This window comes from Dermacentor silvarum, unplaced genomic scaffold (assembly GCF_013339745.2).
Source record: "Dermacentor silvarum isolate Dsil-2018 unplaced genomic scaffold, BIME_Dsil_1.4 Seq3741, whole genome shotgun sequence".
In the NCBI taxonomy this organism is placed as follows: Eukaryota; Metazoa; Arthropoda; class Arachnida; order Ixodida; family Ixodidae; genus Dermacentor; species Dermacentor silvarum.
This window is the reverse complement of record NW_023606134.1, coordinates 1-17,605: the sequence shown is the minus strand read 5'-3', so window position 1 is coordinate 17,605 and position 17,605 is coordinate 1. Positions and strand designations below refer to the sequence as shown.

The window sequence follows — 17,605 nt, the reverse complement described above, 5'->3', positions numbered from 1 at the left end:
TAAACTCCCAAAATTTTTTAACAGCATGAAGTCACGTGTTTCATATGTATCTGCTGCAGTCTGTGCTCTTCTGACTGTGCAAAGGATCCCCTTTTTGTTAAAGAACTTTTAACTCTCTCACTGATCTGTTGAAAAGAAAAGATTTATTTAGTGCACACAGTCAACTCTGGCTCCAAAGCGGCAGTTCTCTTTGTTTAGAATACTATAGCATTCAGCAGTCTGAACCTCGCTCATAGAAAATGGTCTGTTTGCTGTGTTCAGCTTCTCAGGTTGTTCACATAGTGGGACACCCAATGCTGTCGTTCACCGAAACCTGGTCATTCTGCTGAAGTGTGTTATATGTATCAGTGACATACTTCTGGAGGCTTTGTGTTCCATGCACGTCAACTGTCTCTGCTTGCTTTGGTATGTCTGGAAGCTGTACGTCGTTGTAGTCTTGAAATCATATTTTGTGACGATTCTTCTCATTTTCTATTTGTTATGCCCTTTCTCATTAGCTCTCATGATGTTGCACCCTTGCTATCTCCGCAATCAGCCATTTGTTGGCACGGGAGATCAAAGATGTATAGAATCAGAGGAAAAGAATCCTTATGAAATACGGCTCCGGCCGTGACTTTGAAGGTGGGTCCATAATCCAATGGGGTACATGCTATCAATGACTGCAGTAGCAGATTGACTGAGATCCCTCTTGTGAGATTCTTTGGGATCCTCTTTGCTGGCCAAAAGTGCCAGCATGATATATTCAAGAGGGTGGGAATTTCTTGCAATCTGTTGCATACAGCTGGTTTTAATGTGGACAAGTCATTCCAAATCCAGCACAGTGGAACCTGTGACACAGGGTGATTATATTGATGCCAAGATCCACAGTTATTAGTGATGAAACTCCACAGTCATTTGGATAACAAAGCAGACATCAGTTCTATTCGAGCTAGAGTCGCTGTTGTCATTGGCACTATGCAGGTCTTTGAGAGCAGCAGGACAGATTGAGGTGCTGTTATCATTTCCTCGAATGCACGTGTAGACAGCAGCATTGTCGGTGCACTAGCTTGCATCAGCAGCAAAGACGTTCACGTTTGTCCTGACAACTGTGTCTTCGATTTCTGCACACCAGAACCTCGGGATAATGAGATAGCTTAGACTGGCTGCTGCTTCAATCTGTTTATGCCAAGCTTTCACTAAAGGCTAAGGCTAAGAATCTGCAGCCGAAGTTCTTTCTTGATAGATCTTGCATGAACAACTTGAACAGCGACAAAACGGCTGGATCGGGGCTACAGCTTGAAGTATGAATTCCTTCAGGCAAATTTGATGCTAGCTGTGAGAAGTGTAGCTCCCATTGCGACTTGTCCAGCCTTGCTGTATGTGCTGTGTTTTGTAGTGCCCATGAATCAGACTTGTACGTAAGGAAGTACATGTAATTAATTAGTTGTAATCAACTATATTTTTTGGTAGTTCTGTTTAATTATTTATTAGTTATTACGTTTTTTACTCAGTAATGCTGACTGTAACTAATTTACCTTTTCAGTAACCAATTACATGTAGCCAGAAACTTTATTAGCGAGACAAGCTGTAACAGGTGACACAGCTTTGAGCACTTGTATTAGGTGAGGACGACAGTAGAATGCCGTGCTCGTGCCACGCCACAGCTTCGTGGATGCACATGTTCAGACTGGCAAACGCGGGCACTCGGTGTTTGTTTACTCATCTTAATGCTCCACCAGATGTTGGCCGCTGAATTGAGCAGTCGCTGATATGGCTAAATAGCGATGGCCACATTGGACATTGATGTCAAGAATTCTTCTATGGATAATACTTTTAGGTTTTCATTGGCTTAACCGGGAGCAGCTTCTCCTACGCTTCATAGAGGATGCAGATTCGAGCAGTGTGGCATTTAGTAACCACAATCTTGTGCGCAAGGTCTTCGTACGTTGTGAAATTACCCTTCCCTCCAGCGCACACATTGATCGAATTTTCAGGGTTGCTGTTGATCTCTTCACAAGGAAACAAAGGAAGATGACCAAGGAAAATTTTGAAAAGCAGTTGTTAGTGAAAGTAAACAACATGCGAAGGGCTGCAGAGAACACACTGAAAGAGACAGGGCAGCTTATTCAATTTATTGTATTTGTGCAATCTTAGTAAAAGTTGGGAGGAAAGTAATGTAAAAGTAATCGGTTACTTTTTGAGTAATTGCTCAATTACTTTCATGGGGCAGTAATTGGTCACTGTAATCAATTAAATTTTTGATTGAGGTAAGTGTAATCGTAATCGGTAAATTTGTTCTTACTAAGTGTACAAGTCTGCCATGAATATAATTCGTTTGTTCCTAGTCCACAGACTAGCAAGACGTAATGATGTAATCAGTGCCAGGATAACATTTGCTTCTGTATTTTTGGTGCAGGAAGCGCTATGTGTACGTTGTGCAGTGCCCAGATGGCCCTGGGCTCAACTTTCCACTGGTTGTAACATCTGATGGAGTGTACTGTCGCCGAGAGGGCCTTGGGGGCCACTTTGTTTGTGGCAAGTCACCTGCTTCTGTAAGTTGTGCAGCTTAATTTTTGGAATGTGCTGTGTAAGTAACCAGTGCATTACTTTGGCTTTTGTCTTGTTACTTAATTTCAAAATAACGATTGGTGGAAGTGCTGCATATCAGAGTACTACACTAGTCAGGTCAATAGGTTTTTCACTATATAGGTTTTCACAATAGGTTTTTCACAATAACTTTGTTTTTGGAACAAGGTGTTTGCATTTCAAGAGTTTGGCAGGCAGATGCATTTGTTAAATGTTGTGTGTGTGTGTGTGTGTGCGTGTGCGCGCGCGCGGTGGTAGAATAGGGGAGGTGGCCAAATCAGCACCGCAAGCATGTTGCCACACCTCTCGAGTTTCTACAGTAGTCGCCAGGTGGCGTAAGGGGGTCTATGGGCTCAAAGACGCGCATCGCAAGCTTTTGCTGTGCTGGCTTTAAAATGTTTCTGTATTTAATAGCTTGCAGAGGTTGTCTGCCAGCCTTGCCCACAAAAATAAGGGTACCAGGCTCTATGGAGCTTAAAAATGTCTAATCGGCGCCGGTAATCTCGACAAGACTGACACAGAGTGACGCGTGTGTATTTTTCTGAAAGCGTGAAAATTCTTACCGGCGAGTTTACAGTGTAAAACAATATTTCGTTTTCACGTCATTTTGGGTAACATGGGGCTTATGGACGTAGTTGATTTATGATCGCCTGGCTGTAACTAAATTTCACTGTTGCGCGGTCACCAATTTTTAAATTATTGTTCAGCTCCCTTAAGGCGCCAGTAGTGTCAGATGGCAAGTGCAAAGGTGCACGCGCCTACGAAATGCTGGAGACTGCAAATGCCGTTCTGTGTAGACAGAGCGCCGCCACCGCGCCTTCGTGCTCGCGGCCGACCTTGTCCGACCACTCTGAGCAACAACGAACAGAAATAGCATTAAACACGCAGTAAGTTAAACCGCGGTGACCATTGTAAACCCGGCGCAGTGTACTTCACTTGGGATGCACATTGCAAACAGATTGTGCACGCTGAAGCTTCTACAAGGAGTATCACGGTGTTCAAGACAGCGTCAATGAACTTTGCTTTTTAAATCAGCTGGTCCTCCCAGTGATTTAATATTTCAGTAACGTGCTTGGAAACTGATGATTTCTCGACCCAATGTTTTTCATTATATATTTGTTATCAAGCCAACAGTAGTTTTGTGAAGACAGTAAATACTGTTTCTGCATAGTCGTACATGCTAATAAAGGATTTTTTATTAATATTGTAATGATGAAGAAGGAACAGATGTACTTGATCATGAACATATGAAAAATATATTAGTTTCAAACGTGATTCATTTGGCAATGACGAGTTAGTCACCGTATAGTTCTCAGAACCAATCTGTATCCACCAAAATGAAGAAGTAAAACAATGAAATAAACAAGGAATAAACAAGCCCCTGCTGCCACCTTACCCAATGCGGCAGCAATGCGAGAGCCATCGCGTCATGCGCGGCGTATTACCGGAGTGGCGCCGTTTGGCCACCTCTACTATTCTACCACCACGTGCGTGTGTGTGCGTGCGTGCGCAGAGTGGCTGCATCATTACAGTAGAAGCAAAGTAATATTTAACTCAAACTGCATTGTTCATCGCCTTATTTCAAGGGTGCCTCTCTGCCTAGCCATTGTCTACATCAGGATAGTGGCTACAGCTGTTTTGTAAAACTGGGCATCTCAATTTTATTTTCATGGTTAAAACTTATTGGTCATCAGGGGCTCTTATTTGCTGTTTATAAAAATGTGCAATTGAGATTTTTGTGGTGGTACAATTTTTATTGCCTCATTCTGTGCTTTAGTGCACGAATTTGAAAATTAACTGCAGGTTTTACTACTGATGCCAAATCCAATGCCTTCTCTGTATACTGCTATCACAGATTTTGTGCTTTTGTTTTTGAAAGAGGCTGTGCCGATGTGAAATATTTTGCTGGAGTGTTGGCACTTAAAGTACAGGTTCAAGGAGGACGGACGCATGTAGCAGGAATGGTGATATTTCATTCTATGCCGAAAAACGTTACATCATGCATCTTGTGCTCCCCTGAGCAAAAGTATACGGACCAAAGATTCCGCGATAAAGCCAATTTATTCTTCGTCTATGAATGCTACTTGAAATTAAGAACTGCAGTCCAGACTTGGCATTTGAAACTTTCCATTGCACTTGTCAATTTCAGTTTGTGAAGAAAGTAAATTTTTCGGGGAGCATGTGGTCCGTATACTTCTCACGGGTGTACAGCCACCCAAATCTTTACTAGCGGGCGCGAGCGGCAACTTGCTGTGCGCCAGCACCTTAAATTAGGAACAAACTAACAAATGACTATGCTATCTTCACGAGCTTTGCGAGCATTAGTTAACTTCAACCGTTTGGCAAGTTCGTTCTATCGTAATGCACTGGAAAGCAGGAAAAAAAAAAAAACGCATTTACATAAGCTAGCTAAAGATTTGGCCGGCTATACATCATTCCATACATTTCCATGTGTGAGGGAGAACATTGTTTTTTTCTGTGGCGACATGTGCATGCCATTGGTAGGCAGGGAAATGCAGGTGAGGGTTGTAACACATGATGTTGCGATTGTTTGCTGTCAATATACACGACCTCTGTAAAACATTTCCAAGACATTTCATGAAAGGAAAAGTGGTTTTGACCAGGAAGTGGTATGACGCTACAATTTGGAACGCAGGAGTTCTTCAAAAAACACAAAAAACAACAACAAAGCTTTGCAGTTGAAGAAACAAGTTTGTCTTAGTTTGGGGGATAAATCTTGTTACCACTAGCTTTCTGGTGCAGTCACTGTACTCTACCACTCATGTTGAACAATTTGGGAACATTTTACAACTGTAGTGGGAATAGCAAAAAATGACTAAAAGTAATGAAAATTGTACACACAGCCTATATTGATTGAGTCGGCTCACTTCCAAATGGCTCCATAAATTGGCGTTCCTGTGTGGACAAATCAAGTGCCTCTTTCATGGCAGGGGGGGGGGAGAAGTAGCGTGCCTATAGACGTTTTCACGAGGGCGCTTCTGACGGTCTGGCGTGGAGAGTATGGGTCAGTGTTGCCTGTTCAGTCTGGACTGTGAGCTTGCCTTGCGCTTGCATTGCGGAGTGGTAGCTTTCCTTCGATGTTTCCGTTTATTTTTTCACGATTGACTTATGCTCGTAAATAATGGCATACATACTCATCAAAAGGCTACAGGCCAGCACTGTGCAGTTTATGGGTGCACAAAAACCCGCGGAAAATAATGATTATGGGGACTACGTGTGTCCAAAACACAGCACTCTGCGAGACCACTGCCGCGATATGGTATGTTCACGCTTAGCCGGTTTTGTGCATCACCTGAGGACTTGGCATTTCAGTCTAATGTGAACCAATGCGCACATCAGTAAAATAACGCATTTTGGTAAACTCTTTTCGGCACATTTCCCAATAGGTTGCGAGAATTGTCAGCTCTTCGATGCAATATTTTCTCATATGTAGTGGCAGAGGCTACATTTGTTATTCTTTCAAACACGACTTTATTCCAGTGCCTAATGCGGGGGTCATACGGCGCACTTTTGATCCTGATCGAGCCCGATATGGGTCGAATTTCTTGGTCGCGATTGGCTTCTTTGCTCAATCCGCGGAAGGGAGCCAATCGCGGTCGAACATTCCGAATCGGTCTCTATCGCTATCAAAAGTAGCCGTGGGACACCGGTATAAGACAAATTGGAGCACTCTGCGAGAGAACTAGTCGGTAAATACACTTCGCAACGATCTGGAAAAATCGTGTCCTATGGAAGATGTATGCAGACCCTGTGTCCACCAAAACATTGTCTCTGCATTCACACGCACCCTGCGCGGCCCTACCCATAAATGTAATTAACTTCAACAGTGTGGTGTTGCATCGAGCTCACCCATCTTTGAGCATTGTCTATGTGCTTGGGCAGCAAGAGAATGCAAAAACGAACATGTCAACCTCATCAGCGCGGCCTAGCGCCAGTGCTAGAGTTCGGGAACCGTAATGCGCTAACTGTGCGTGGCGTAGAAACGCGCTAAATGAGCCCACACAAGTAAGAACGTAAAAAACGGTATGCACATGGGTGCGCGGACAATAGCATCGTGCTTGCAAGAATAACAGTAACGAAAAAAATAAATTATTCGCACAGTCGATCATGTGAAATACTTACGTGCGTGCAGTGACCGCTTCGCTGACCACTAAGAGCTTTTCACTCACGGTCAGTTGTGGTTTACAGTCATGCATATGTATTTATTCGACAATTGTTAAGACTCGACATTACTTTATTATGAACATAGCACAGTGAGACGGTGTAAGGGAAACAAGAGAAAGAGCAGGGATGGCTCTAACGCTGCAATATTATTGCCTTATTTCGCTTCAGAGATAGCGCACACGAACAATTCTTGCCGTATGCGATATCTTCAATACAAACTTCGCGCACGATCTATATACGTTAAGGTTCACCGTGAGCGAAGCTTGTTCCAAATTCAGACATTTGAAAGAAAAGCCATTCCAGGTAAACAAACGTAAGAAATAGGTAAACAAATATATCTTTATGACAAGTCCTGTTATAATCCCTATTGGGACTGACAGTATGTATAAATAAATAAATACTAAATACTAAAAATAAAAATCTAGCACCTGGGCTGTATCAGTTGCGCTGGCATGTGATCACTGTCGCGTGTCAGTTCGCTGCAGGTACCGCGCTGCTCGATCGCCAACGCTTATGCTTTGACATTTGGTTATAAGCACCCTGCACCGCACCAGATCCAATAAATTTTGCATGATTCAGCTGTTCAGTTGCGTTGGAAGCGTATGGAGTAACCACCGCATATCTACAAACCACTGACACGCGTCGTCGGGCCGCCGGCGCCTGGTTCTAAGCATTGCCCGACAGCTACGCCTGCTTTCGCTAAATGAGGCAACCCTCAACCGCGAAACGTAATGGTGATCAGATTCAATCGACGATACGGTCACACGTGCCCAGCAATAACAATGAAATATACCGCTGATTAGCACGCCAGGTCTCGACGAAGCAGACGCGGCTGCCGCCGCTACCGACGACGAAACACCATATCCACTGGCTGGGCTTGCTGCTGCCATGGCACACTATACTGAGCGCTCACGCGAGCACGTGAAACGTGTAACATGTCAAGTGGCACAAGACAAGCGAAGCGGAAGAAAACAATCGAAATAATGCGCACCAAAGATAATACAACCGAAGTGCGGCCGGCCTGCTCTCTCAAGGCTCACAATCCAAAATGGCGGCATAACATGTTCTGACGCTAGACGTCGCCCGTGTCGGCCAATGGCGCTGCTCAAACGTCGGTTTGTGAAAAGGTCTATTGGCAGGCTGTGGTGTGAATGGGCCTGTACATGCTGGCTTATAGACATGTGAGTTCATGTAACATTCAACCAATGTCTTTCCTGGTGACATAAGCTCTTGCATATGGAGAAAAAAAAATTTGTTAGATGTGTTTTTTATAGTGAAATTTCATAAAACTTTTATATAAAGTAGGCATTGTATCAAAACGCATGTGATCCTTGACAGAGTATTTAGTGTGACTAACTTTCAAAGCTTTGCTTTCATTGTCATACTTTTGCCTTGATACATGTAGAAGCTTGTGTGCAATTGGGGTGAGCATCTGTTAACATAATGAGCTGGAGGTGAGTGTGGTGTACTTGGTTCATGCTGAAACTGTGTGACTGAAATATAACCATGGGCTGGAGCAAGAATTTTTGAGGAGGTGAAACAGCACTCGCTCTGGCATTCCAATAAAGTAACGGCGGAGGGCACAGTGCTGACGCGCCCTCTGTCGACTGAGTTGGCTCGTGGAGAAAGGGAAGACGCACGCGATGTGCTCGCCGTAGAGGCTCGCCGGTTCAAGGGTATCCGGGACCATTTGCCCCAGCTGCTTTTATGCATGAATGAATGCACTTGTTTCTGATACCAGCACTTACTTTCCTCAATTTTGAAGCATAGCACAAGCACAACAGTCTGCGGACTCGTGACAAACGTGGGAGGCAGCAAGATGCCCCGTCTCATCTTTCTCAGCGTCGCAAGCAGCGTGCATGCTCCTATCTTGGCTCACCAAAGTCTCTGTCTTAGCACGCTTCACGTACCTCATGTAGGCTCTTCATTTTTGCTAACTGAAGAAAAGTAGCTGGGACAGTTTGGAAATATTGACGGCACGGCGTCTGGCAACAAAACAGGCCGTTTCGACTTGTCTATAAGTACTTCACCTCCTAGTTGGTCGTAATACCGCTTTCTCTCAGTCGCTCTCCAAGAAGTGCTTCTCACAAACATAGTTGCGAAACGTTAGCTCTCGATGTTTCCTTGGGATTGCACGAGCCCACACTTGCAAGCAACCGTACCAGTTCACTAGGAACCTTAAAGGTAATTACTTTTTCCTTGCAGGATGTGTAGCCACTGCTGTAGTGCAGCACTGGCTACACATATTTCTGCCCCATTCTCAAATGGCACGGATGGAAAGTGCTCGCCTTTGTAGCAACGTGAAAAGTGCAGGCACAATGTCTGAAACCGGCGCTGCCGGCGCAATGTGGAAGTCCGCGAGAATAAGAGAAAAAATACCTGCATACCATGAAGAAAACTATGACAGTTTGCTAGTCAGCGCACACAGTGCCCTAGCTAATCCGAGCTTTGCCTCTCAAGGTCACCTACGCATGTACGCACACCACATGCGAGTGATTCATGGGGCCGATAGATGTCATCTGCACAAGGATACTGCAAGTAGCTTGTTTCAGGGGCAGCACGGCATGTAATTTGAGCAGTGCTAAGCTATTACTACTGCTAAAATATCCAGCACTTTTGTTTTTTGACATTATTAATTGAAACCAAGGAAAATTTACAAAATAGGGGACGACATCGCAATTTTTTTTGCGTCACGCCCATAAATGAGCATGTAATGTGAGCAATATAATAAGAATGCGCCTGCCGTGTCATCTGTCATGCTGTGACAAAAACTGCATTTCCCCCTCACCAAACCGCGACACTGTCACGCCGCCCACGTGCACTGTTGTGGGTGGACAAGTTCCCCTCCTGAAATACTTCTTTCTTCATGGTCAAAGGTGTATTGTAACAAGACTAGGAATTAAATACTGTTATATTCAGCTCTTTTGCTTACTCTTTTTCATCCCAGGATGAAGAACCAGACGTTGGGGATCTTGATGTGGATTATTCATTCTTCGATAAGGCAATTTGGCCAACACTTGCTCACAGGATTCCAGCTTTCAAGTCCCTGAAGGTGAAACTTCATCTATAATATGCGCGAGTGTTATTACGTGTAGCTGATACATTGCAATTTTTTTACTGGAGCCTTGACACACCTTTTAAAATACGTCTAATGTTAAAAGACATCACATCATGAATCTTTTCCAACAAAAAGTAATTGAATATGTCTCGGATGAGCCGAGGTGTTGGCGATCAAATGGCTACACCTTCCTAGTATTTTTCTCTGCCTTGCCCTCCTTTTTATTGTCCCTACAGCGTTCGAAGTTTTGCACAGCTGTGCATATAAGGAGCGATGTCTACAATGTCACGCCCACCTCTGTTATTGCACCCAGTTTTGGTATCATCACTGTCAGTGGCGTAGCCAGAAATTTTGTTCGGGGGGGGCTCAGGTTAAAGCGCGGCCTCCTCCTTATAGAAGTTGTCGAGGGATCAAATACATGAATAATAACTGCATTGCCAATGCCATTGTATATTAGATGCTCCAAACGAATTATTGAATGCTACACACTGTCAAGTAAAATATGTATTTTTTCATAAAAGGATATATACGGATGTCCTCAAAATTCTGGCAGAAATATCTGATATCAATGCGGCCGCGTTTTTTTTTTTTTTTGTCTATGTAATAAGAAAAGAAAATATCACACGGACATTAGAACTATATCAGTTCGAAACCAGCAAAGCAGTGTATACAGCTGATATGAAGAACGTAAAGGTCATGAAATGAATAAGTTGAGGACAAATATTTTGATGAATCTTCGTCATTCAAGAACCTTGTTTACATTTTTGAACATATGCAACGGCCAGCAAAAAACCTCAATGACGCTGTTCCTCGTTGCAATAGATTGCGCAGGAGCAGCTGTTACCGGTCGTATATTGTAATTACGCCGAGATTATGCTCGCAACAGTGAGTAGAAATAAAAAGTAGGAGAGAGAGAGAGAGAGAGAAGTCATAAGGGAAAGGCAGGGAGGTTAACCATGCTGAGCCCGGTAGGCTACCCTGCACGGGGGAAGGGGGAGAAGGGATTGAAAGAGAAGCAAGAGAGAAGTTCACACGTTGCACATTTACAGTTAAGCGTTCATCGCTGAGTTTCGTCACAAGCGGTCATACAGGCTTGCGCACTTCAAAAAACACAGCAGCGCCTTTGTAGCCCTGCACACAGCAGACGCACGAGGCCACGCGCCCAAGATCTTTTCCTCCGTAAAAGGCCTGCCGTCTAAGTGCCCCATAGCCGTCCGAAGGGCAATCCTTTCATCTTCGTATCTGTGGAAGTCACATAAAAGTAGGAGCTCTGCAAAATATACATTAGAAATGCGAAGATAGAATGGAATATAGAAATGCGAAGATACAACTCGCTAAAGGGCAAAAAAAGAGTCGCTGGAAACTAAGTTCACTGCTTGTATACAAAAAACCTCGCAATAAGAAATTTAAGAATAGGTCCGAGTCTCCAATAAATCTACGTATTTAAGCAAACGTCAGTGTATATAATGCTTCAAATAAGACAAATAAACATGTTGCTCAGTCACAGATAGTAAACTTTGCACACAGAAAGACAGATGATCTAGGCAAGAACATAACTATGATCGCAGAAATCGTGATATGTACTTGGGCCATGCAGCGGTCACGACAGCGCCATGTGGGTAGAATAATAGAGGAATAATGCATAAATCAGTACGAAAATGTGTAATTTAACTGCCTGCACAACGCCAACAATTATTCTGCACCCAAAATTAAAGGAGGGTATTCCTTCGTTTCAAAAAAGAAATAAAAGCAGGTAGCTGAAATGGAAAGAAAAGGACAAACGAAGGCCACAGATAATGTGGTGAGTTGAACTACCCAATATCCGAGTGTGTTTTTGGCGAACGCCGCGTGGGCCGGGCTTTCAATGAGCAAGGTCGGTCAAAGTTGGTTATTGGTATCCTCGTAATTTTTCTATTCGACTGATAATTGTGATGATGATGCTAACTGCTAGAATAAACGGCAAAGATTTCTGCGGTTTTAAAAGCTAATGAACGGTCATACGTTTTCATAATTAAGAACTTATGGACCTGAAGGAACAGTGCTTTTTACTTGCATTGATTTTCGCTGCTTCGCTATCTAAAGGACAAACTTCCCTCGGCGGGAAAGTTGAGCGAAGCGGTCAATGACTTCGGACACGCTGATGCCGACGTCTCTGTGGGTGTATAGAAGCGCCAGCCTAACCATGGGTTCCGCAGACATTGTAGAGCGCAAGTAGTTTTTTAGTAAACTCTTGTTAAAAAATATTCTCTCTGCGCTGGCAGTGGTCACTGGCTGCAGCAGTATTTACACATTTACATAAAACCTGCTGTCGCAGTGAGAGATGGGCATCTATTCCGGTGCTAAAACTTAAAACACTCCCTTGATGTCGTTGGCATACTTGTTTAGGTACCTTGCAGAAACAGTAGGCTGTACGATTCCAGCGATGTCCGTCATTTTGTCAGGAAGTATGGAGAAGCAGCCTGCTTTTGAATCTAAGCTTTCTTTGATAATGTCACCACAAATTTCTATAATTTGGTTTTGTGGGTCTGCGCTTAAATACGAGGCAATACTGGGGCAACTTTCCAAATGGTTCTTCAGATATGTATCTCCACAATCAGCTCGCATGCGCAGAAGCACTCTGAAAATGCCTGTATTTTCATCAGGGGCATTGCTTAAATCCATAGGGCCCCTGTCCCTGTTGCCACGGAGAGCCAGACCTTGTCGCCGGCAAAAAAAAAAAAAAAACATCCTCAATAATAGGCCGTTCACTTTCTTCTGTTTTCTCATATTTTACTTTGCCTGCCCTGGTCCAGCTGATCAATCACATTGGGCACGCTTCCTGAAAATGTTTGGAGAAAATTATCAGCTGCTAGCTGACAGTCATGGTGATATTTAGTATTTTCGTGTGTGTGGGAGATTGCGAGCGCGCGCTTCCATTTATGGAACGGCTTGGACACGAGCATTCCAGTGCGCGCATGTTGGCCCAAGTTTATAACAACATTAACCCCATAAAGTTCTAGAATTGAAAATCTTTTAAAGCATGGCTTTGGAAATGTCAGCGCACCTTTCGCGTCAAAACTTTATAAAAACTTTATACCCATAGAGTTTCGTAATTGAAATCCATGCGCTCCGTTTATTCCGCGGCCGCTGCGAGATGCCGCAACGCACCCGCTCGCTATCGAAAAGCCGTTGAAAGTTTGTGCTCGGATGGGGCTCCTTGCGTTACGTGACTCCAGGTGCAAGGGCCTTGTCACGAAATCCAGCTCGAGTTCGCAATGTTCGTGCTGAAATGTGTTTTCGAGCGTGAAAAGGACATTGTAGACAAAATCCAGCATGATTGCCGGCGTCGGTGGTAGTTTTGGTCGGCGGTGCATGCCAGCACGAAAAAATTTCGGGGGGGGGGGGGGCTGAAGCCCCCCCCCCCCTGGCTACGCGCCTGGCCACAATGGTTGCACAAAATTTACAAATACAAAATGTTGCACCAAATTTGCAGGGATAGATGAAATGGAAAACATTTACAATGCCAATATTGTGCACTATGGAGGAGCCAGGATCACTTCAGCAGATGACTTACGACCATAAGTGCGAAACCAAGGTCTTTTATTGGGATTTTTTGAGACTGGACATTTATATTCTTTATTTAGCACAGTTGCACGGAAAGAAAAAAGAAAAAAAGACAGAACCAACATAAAAGCATTGCTGAGGACATTTTTTGCTTTATTTGAAGGCACTATTTAGTCATGATGCCTATGGAAAGCTGGCCAAAGGACATCATGGCTTGTGGACCGCCATAAAGATGAAAAGTGGCAAGACTTTCAACAGCTTTGAAGCAAAGAGAAAGGCAGTCTTTAGAGCAAAACTGTACGTTCCTTGATATGTTTACAGGAAATATATTTGGCTAAACAATCCATGACTGTATTGTCTGAACTCCGTTTCATACTTAGCAGGCAATGCTGTCGAATCTACATAAGTTGTGTGGACATAGAAGTTTCACAAACAAAAATCAAGCAAGGGGCATATTTTCAATCACGGTGACCTTGGATTAACTGGCGAACCAATACTGAAACTCAGGTTGATGGATTATAATTGAATTACAATTGGTGAATACTGGGATTACAATCGGCACAAGACCCTGGTTGATGCAGGCAAGCTGTCGGTGCCAAAAATCTACCGTCTAGCCTTCAGTAGAGTCATTGCCAAAGAACTAGTGCCCCGATGCAACAGGCTTAGTATGCCATAGCTCCTTGAACAATGTTCGAGGATGCAGACACAAATTGCAAATTAATCATTCAATGTGTTGGTCTGAAAGAGGTGCTCGAAGATGGAGTTCGCATCCCTTAGAACTGTAGAGACTGCAGCAGCTTTGGCTGTGCTAGAGGTCAGCGAGGGTGCATGTGGCATATCAAGAGAGTGCTTCAGAAGCAGGAGCTAAATTATGGAGTCGAGATGAAAAAGCACATCCAGCAAACAACTAAGGAAAGCATTTCACAAGCACAGACAGGGGTGCTTGACAGCTCTAAAATTTAAAAAAAAGAGAGGACGACTTGGAAGTAAATGCAAGCGAAAAGTGTCGTGCTAAAGAGGGCCCAACTTATGCAGCAGGGGCCTTTGGTTAATCGCTATTCACTATAAGGTAAAGTAGTATACTCTGAATTTGGGCTCCGTGCTCCTCGCTGTCACAGCGCGCTGGCTACCCACTGCTGGGTGATGTAAGCAGAACGTTGCCTCGAGGGGCACGGCTTTGCGCTCGCTGCAGCCTCCCAGTTTCGGTGTTGCGCGCTCTGATAGCCGAATTCATACCTGCCAAGTCTCCCGGAGACTCCCGGATTTGGACCATTTCTTCCAGTTGTACGGTTGACAGGAAAATCTCCCGGAAATTGCAGTTGTGTCATGTTTCTATACACGTCCTGCGCTTTGTCAGGCCACATTGGCAAAAAGAATCCAATCCAATCCAGTTGGAAATGCATCGTTATGGTAGCTATGGTGGCTAGCGTAGCATCGCGTCCGCAGAGCCACTCCTTACGCTGACGGGGTTGTTGGGTGCCCTAGTGGCCCTAGCCTCATTAAGCTAGTAAGCGAATGCCGTGTTCCGCAACTAGGAACACTAGACTCTCCATCGTTCTCCTCGTCGGCAGCTGCTCTGGCATTGCATAGGCCTATACGGTCACTCATGGCTTTTAAAGCAAGGAGCGTGAGCGCAAAAAGTGTCAAGTATTTTTAATGTAGTGTTCAGCATACCTAAGTGACGTTGGGTATTTTGTTGGTACCACAGAGCAATGCAATGCAGAGTGCGAGCGGCAATTTAACCCTTTGAAGGTTTTTGCCGTATCTGTACGGCGGCTGTTTTCTGTCCCGCAAGGTCTTTGCCGTACGGGTACGGTTTCGATCCTCCGTTTGAAATTTCGCGCCATAATGACGATGCATGCTCACCGGGAGGTGCTGCCACCTTTTAGGACTTACAAGAAGCGTTTGACATTTGTGCTACCTTCTTACGCAGATAAACAGAACTGATTTCTAGTTTCAGCGCGTGCGTCGCGCAGACTGCGGCAACACCCCTTTTGCGGTTTCAGTTTTGCCGTGCGGTCGCGACGGAGGCGCGCGAAACGTGAGTTTTCGCTTTGTCGGCACTCCCTTGAAGGGGAGGCGGAAGTTGATTTCTACCTTTATCGGCGCTGCTCTTAGCTAGTTTATCACCGTCGCTCACGAGGTATTCTCGCTCTCTGCAGCAACGTGCTTTCGGTTCCGCCGCGTAATGGCAACGGAGGCGCGCAAAACGTGAGTTTTCTCTCTGTCGGCACTGTCTTGCAGTGGCGCTGAAGTTGATTTCTATCTTGATTGGCGCTGTCTTAGCTTGTTTATCAGCGCCGATCACGAGGTATTCTCGCTCTCTGCGGCAACACGCTTACGCGGTTTCGGTTCCGCCGAATGATCGCAACGGAGGCGCGCGAAACTTGAGTTTTCTCTTTGTCGGCACTCTCTTGCAGATGCGGCGGAAGCTGATTTCTACCTTGATTGGCGCTGCTCTTTGATTGTTGCTGCCTTGATTGGCGCGATAAGGCGCTGTGCGTAGAACCGTGTTTCAAGGAATACCACACTCTGAAATATTATTGAACATTTGGAGTTCTGAGTGATGCCGACATCAAAATACTGTTTCTAATTTTTTTTTTCACTATTTATTCCCGACTTTATACATTTTGTACATTCAATATCCGCAATAAAGTAATTTGACCATCTGGGAAAGTTTTTTTCAATATAATTCGACCTTCAAAAGGTTAACATCGGGGAAAATACGAGGACGCAGTGCCGCTCGTCCAAGATGCTGGGAAACGCCATCTTCGCAAAATGTGAAAGAAATTAAATTTCTTACCATCAAACATTATCTGAAGAATTTTGAACACTCGCCGTGGTTGCTTAGTGGCTTTGGCATTGCGCTGCTAAGCACGAGTTTGTAGGATCAAATCTCGGACACGGCAGCCGCATTTAGTTGGGGGCGAAATGCAAAAACGCACATGTGCCGTGCATAGGGTGCACATTAAATAACCCCAGGTGGTCGAAATTAATTTGGAGTTCCCCACTACAGCGTGCCTCATAATCAGATGATGGTTGTGGGATGTAAGACCCAGGAATTTAATTAAATTTTTAAGTATTTTTGAAGACAGAATTAGCAACAACGAAATGCTTGCAAAAGTGAGACATTGATGTTCATGTGGTCATTTGTATATCTGTAAATAGAGTTGTAATGAAGTTCTCCTGTCAGTACTTGAAAATGTAGACCTCTGGGGGGGGTGTAACCGACTAACCCCCCCTCCCGGTCGGCAGATCTCCTGGATTTAGTTTCTTCGAACTTGGCGGGTATGTGAATTTCATCGTGCCACAATTCTGCAGATAATCACACTTTTCTAAATTCAAAAATTGATAGGACTTTTACAGAGAGCTTGCTTTAATTTTCCAATTACAATGAGCCTGCTGAGACTAAATGTTTAAAAGTTCATGGATTTTTAAAAATTAGTGACTACTTATCATGTATCACCCGTCACCTCATGGTCGCCACCACTGACGGCATGTCTCCGAAGGAACCATAATTTTATTTCGAAAATGGCTATTTTTAAATACTACTTAGTCTTCGTAGAAGCACCCTTTATATACGACAGCAAGTCTAAGTGTGTTGCTGATCAATGGTGCGCACAATGCCAGGCGATGAATGCGCATTGTTTATTTATAAAGTCTATTCTATTGGCAGTCATCCTATTTCCCACCTTCCAGTCGCAATGTTCTTGCAGGTGTTGACTGGTAGATTTTTACCTGTCACTGGCTTGGGAAATTATCACAACCCATACAGCTGCTTCAATTAGAGCCGACACCATGTTTTCATGTACTACGCTCATATTGAACTTTTTTGTGGTCCCTGCAGTTTTATTATACCCAGGTTCAGCTCTAGTGACCACTGTTTCTTAATTGGACTTGTGCAAATGAAGCTTGCTTGTAACATGCAGAGGTGCATCTTAACTTGCAACTTCTTGTAGTGTGGCTCTAGTTTTTAATTAATAGATCCACAATAGACAATCGTCTGGGGTGTATGAGGAATTAAAAATTGTTATGGAGGCCTATCTTATCTGCTGTGTTAGCAGCAAGCAGGAGTGCACGCACACACACACTCTCCGACATTGTTGTATAATACAGATTATTCGGCATGCAAAGAGACGATGTAGCAGTATATTGGAAATTGCACCTTTTCCCAATTATTTCTTTTATGACCGCTGAAGACCGTACCTTCATTATCATCAAGCAGAACTTTTAGCAGTGGAACTGTGCGCAGCT

The 17,605-nt window shown here is 44.1% G+C and overlaps 1 protein-coding gene across 1 annotated transcript; it reads left to right on the top strand.

Moving 5' to 3' along the window:
- Positions 1–2,375: 2,375 nt before the first annotated feature.
- Positions 2,376–10,133, top strand: LOC119435010 (FAD-dependent oxidoreductase domain-containing protein 1-like; the record flags this gene model as incomplete). Its single annotated transcript, XM_037701988.2, has 2 exons — positions 2,376–2,531; positions 9,698–10,133. Coding segments are annotated over 2 exons (279 nt in total), but the record flags the coding sequence as incomplete, so codon positions are not given.
- Between the last annotated feature and the right edge of the window lie 7,472 nt (positions 10,134–17,605).